This window comes from Tauraco erythrolophus, chromosome 28, assembly GCF_009769465.1.
Source record: "Tauraco erythrolophus isolate bTauEry1 chromosome 28, bTauEry1.pri, whole genome shotgun sequence".
In the NCBI taxonomy this organism is placed as follows: domain Eukaryota; kingdom Metazoa; phylum Chordata; class Aves; order Musophagiformes; family Musophagidae; genus Tauraco; species Tauraco erythrolophus.
Window position 1 is genome coordinate 397,861 of NC_141492.1, and position 3,280 is coordinate 401,140.

At 60.9% G+C, this 3,280-nt stretch overlaps 1 protein-coding gene across 1 annotated transcript; it reads right to left on the bottom strand.

Annotated features, from left to right (window-relative positions):
* Positions 1-243: 243 nt before the first annotated feature.
* LOC147526693 (E3 ubiquitin-protein ligase TRIM7-like) lies at positions 244-2,658 on the bottom strand. Its single transcript, XM_086627836.1, has 3 exons — positions 2,352-2,658; positions 2,129-2,238; positions 244-1,506 (listed from the first exon to the last, which is right to left on the bottom strand). The coding sequence occupies exons 2-3, from the start codon at positions 2,199-2,201 to the stop codon at positions 986-988; spliced, it is 594 nt and encodes a 197-aa protein (XP_086483962.1). The 5' UTR covers positions 2,202-2,238; positions 2,352-2,658; the 3' UTR covers positions 244-985.
* Between the last annotated feature and the right edge of the window lie 622 nt (positions 2,659-3,280).

Below are 3,280 nucleotides of genomic sequence, written 5' to 3' on the forward strand. Positions count from 1 at the left end.
TCTATTTCGGGGCCTCGCGTTCGTCCGGGATTGCAGCTTCGGGACGAGACGGGCTTCGAATACGAGGGGGCGGTGAGCACCTACACTGTATTAAATCATCTGTATTAAATTGTTCTTATCTCAACCCACAGGTTTCCTGTTTATCCTTTAATTCTCTCCCTCATTCCTGGGGGTGGGGGAGTGACCAGCTGGGGGGGGGGTGGGGGGGAGTTTTCAACCTAACGCACAACAGCCCTTAACGAGCTTCTAATTTTTCATTAGCCCTGAGTTGGTCGGGCAGCTGGACTAGATGATTGTTGTAGGTCCCTTCCACCTGAACGAGTCGAGTCTATTTTCTGTGAGGAAAAGGAGACCTTGATGGGGGAGGATGGGAGAACAGCAGATCTGTGGGAACTGGCTCGCCTGTGGACTTCAGACACTTCTCAGTTTCTTGCCTCTCGGCTGTCCCTCTGGCTTTTGCCAGTGCTCTGCTGTAAGAAATGTGCTTAATGCACATGTCAGAGAACTGGGAACAAGGCAAGGAGAGGCCTTGGACGTGTGGAGAAGATAAGCGTTATCATGAGCTCCAGCACCCAGCTCGTTTGGCTGGTTTTGAACTTAATGATTAAGCTTAATTGAAAAAAGCCAGCGACGCTACTCCAGCACCTTTTAAGGAGTCTGAACCTGCTGTATTTTCCACGGCCTTGTACACAGTAGCTCCGCAGTGCCCCGGCACTCGCCCTGGGGCCACCACCTGGCACGGAGCTCCTGCATGCACCGAACCTCTGTGATCCCTGTTGTCTCTGCAGTCCCAGCTGTGGGGTGGAGGGCATGAAGGAGACTCTTTGGTGGTGTCCATCTCCAAGCCCTGCCAGTGCTCCCACTTGGTGGCCAGAGGAACCACGCGAGCACAAGCTGGCAGGACGCTCCCAGTTCCCAGCACCACGACCCAAGGTGATGGTGTTCGCCTTTCCAGCCCTCCCCTGCCACCCACGCTCCCTCCCTGTCAAGGGCACAGCTTGAGCCATGAGCCCATCCCCACCCACAGCCACGGGTGCAGCCTCTCCCTGCGACATGAAGCCAGGCAGAAAGCAAAGATCGGGGCTTCGTTTTCAGCGTCAACAAATGCTACTTGCCCGCCTGTAAAGTCCAGGCAGACCTGGATGACCCTGGGGAGGCAGGCAAGGTGCAGGGGGGTCCAGTCAGGGTCCGTGAAAGCGTGGTATTGTCCAAACCACTGCCCCACGGCCCAGATCCCTTCCTGGGGCGTAAAACTGAGGACCCCCTTCCTCCTGACAGACTCCCGGGCCACCCCCACAGCCCACCAGTCCCCTCCCTCGGCCACCTCCACCTGCCAGCAGTGCCTGCCCGTGGCGAAGCCCTGGCTGCCCATCACACAAGGCTCCGTGTCGAACCGCTCAGGGTTGTTGGGCAGCGAGGTCCACTCGTCGCCCCGTCCCACGCCTCTCTGGTCGCCAGCCAGGATGAGGAAGGGGTTGGCGGTGTCGGGGTCCAGGATCACACTGGCTGGGGACAGAGGAGGAGAAGCTGCTCAGGACAGGCAGCCCCAGAGGTGCCCCAGGGCTGCACCCCCCCCAGCAAGGGAAGGGACAGGGTGATTTCCTTTCCCCTGCCCAGAGATGTCCGGTGTGGGGTGCACGATGTTATCCTTGTACTGGCCTACCCCAGCCTCAACGTTGCCCTGATCCTGCCCCTGCTCCTGATCCACGAGCTTCCACGCGATCCCTGGCCAAGGGGACCCCAGTTTGCTGGAGGAGGATGCACTTGAGTGGATGGGTGCACATTTGCTGTGCAGGCACCCGGACCTGAGCCTGGCTGTCTCCAGTGCTGCAAGAGTAAAACGGGCACATCTGGGCACAAACCAGTGCGACAGACGTTACCCCAGACCCCAGATTCCTGTTTCTCTCTGTGGACAGCAGGGGAAGCCAAGGATGGCAGCTCAGGTGTCTCTGGTGATGGTGGTGGGTCTCCAGCACAAGGAATTCAGCTGAGGGTGTTGCAGCCACCAAGTGTCAACCCCATAACAAGCCCCCAGTGCTTTGACCCTAAAGAGCTCTTCCACAGCAGAAACAGGATGCCTTTCTCCCCTCAACAGAGGACAGTTCCATCTCCCCTTCTAAAACCTCACCTCTTCCACTCATCTCCTCCACCTCGTTGGCCAAGGTCTCCCTCATTTCACTCTCCATCCTGGATACCAGCATGTCTCCAGAAAATCAACAGGAGAGGAGGCAGGATTCCCTGTTGAAAGTGGAAATTGCAAGACTCAGAGACTGCCTGAAGAGGATAAAGCAGCAGAAGGAATGATGGAAAAGTCACAGCACTCGGGCACCTTTTAGACAGCCAGCACCCACCTGCACGCTGACTCCAGGGCAGGAGGTTTTGGATGGCTCTGAAGGTCTTTAGTGTGCTCTCCGCTCCCCTGAGCTCCTCATCAGCCCGTGGCTGGACTGGGCTCGCACACCATTTCCAGCTTGTTTGAGCGAGCAGATCCAAGCCCAGAGGGGCTGGACGTCCCGGAGAGCACAGCTCGGAGTCGGGCACCTCCGCCTCTCTGTGGGACCACCGGAGCTTCCACCTCCCCTCCTCTTGGTGCCCGCCTCCCGTGCCCTGAAGCTGTTGGCAGGAGCGTGACCTCATCTAACATTGAATTTGGGAGCTCCCTGCAGCGCGCCCGTCCTGTTTGCATCACGGGGTCTGCCCCGTCTCCCCTCCCCTTGGCCAGCTGCGGGGGGCTGATAAGAACCTTCTGCACGGCTGGGAGAGGCTGTATCTTCCCGCGGCAGGATGCTCGGAGCCCTCCTGGGCCAGCAGCAGCTCCACACGCACCTGCAGCCCTGTGGGATGTCACCTGGGGCCACCAGCCACGCACCAGTGGCCGTGCTGCGGGGGGCCGGGCTGCGGGCTGTGCCGAGGGCAGAGGCCCGGCTCCTCACAGGCGCTGCTTGCCCAGGCCTGTCGTGCTGCCAGCGGGTCTCGGGGGCAGATGTTGGCAGGGCGAGCGCTGCCTCCATTGCGCAGCTGGTGTCGGGGGGGCAGCAGGTGCCGGGCTTCGCGTCCCACCTCTCTGTTCTCCCGGCAGCGCTTCGTGTGCCCGGGGGCGACGGCCCCGCTCCTGCGGGCGGGGAATTCGGGAAGCGGCCCCGCTCCGCTGTGTCGCAGCGCTGAAAGCCCCCGGTTCCGCACAGAAAGCAGCGCGCCGGGAGCCTGCGGCCGGAGCGCTCCGCTGCCTGGCGCTGGGACAGGGGCCCGGCGGGGCAGCGCTGGCACAGGCCGGCTCGGA

Bases quoted from the DNA above. Each gene is read 5' to 3' on its own strand.
- LOC147526693 (XM_086627836.1), bottom strand. From the start codon at position 2,201: ATGCTGGTATCCAGGATGGAGAGTGAAATGAGGGAGACCTTGGCCAAC. The intron at 1,507-2,128 runs GTGAGGTTTTAG...CTCTGTCCCCAG, and splicing joins GGAGGAGATGAGTGGAAGAG to CCAGTGTGATCCTGGACCCC.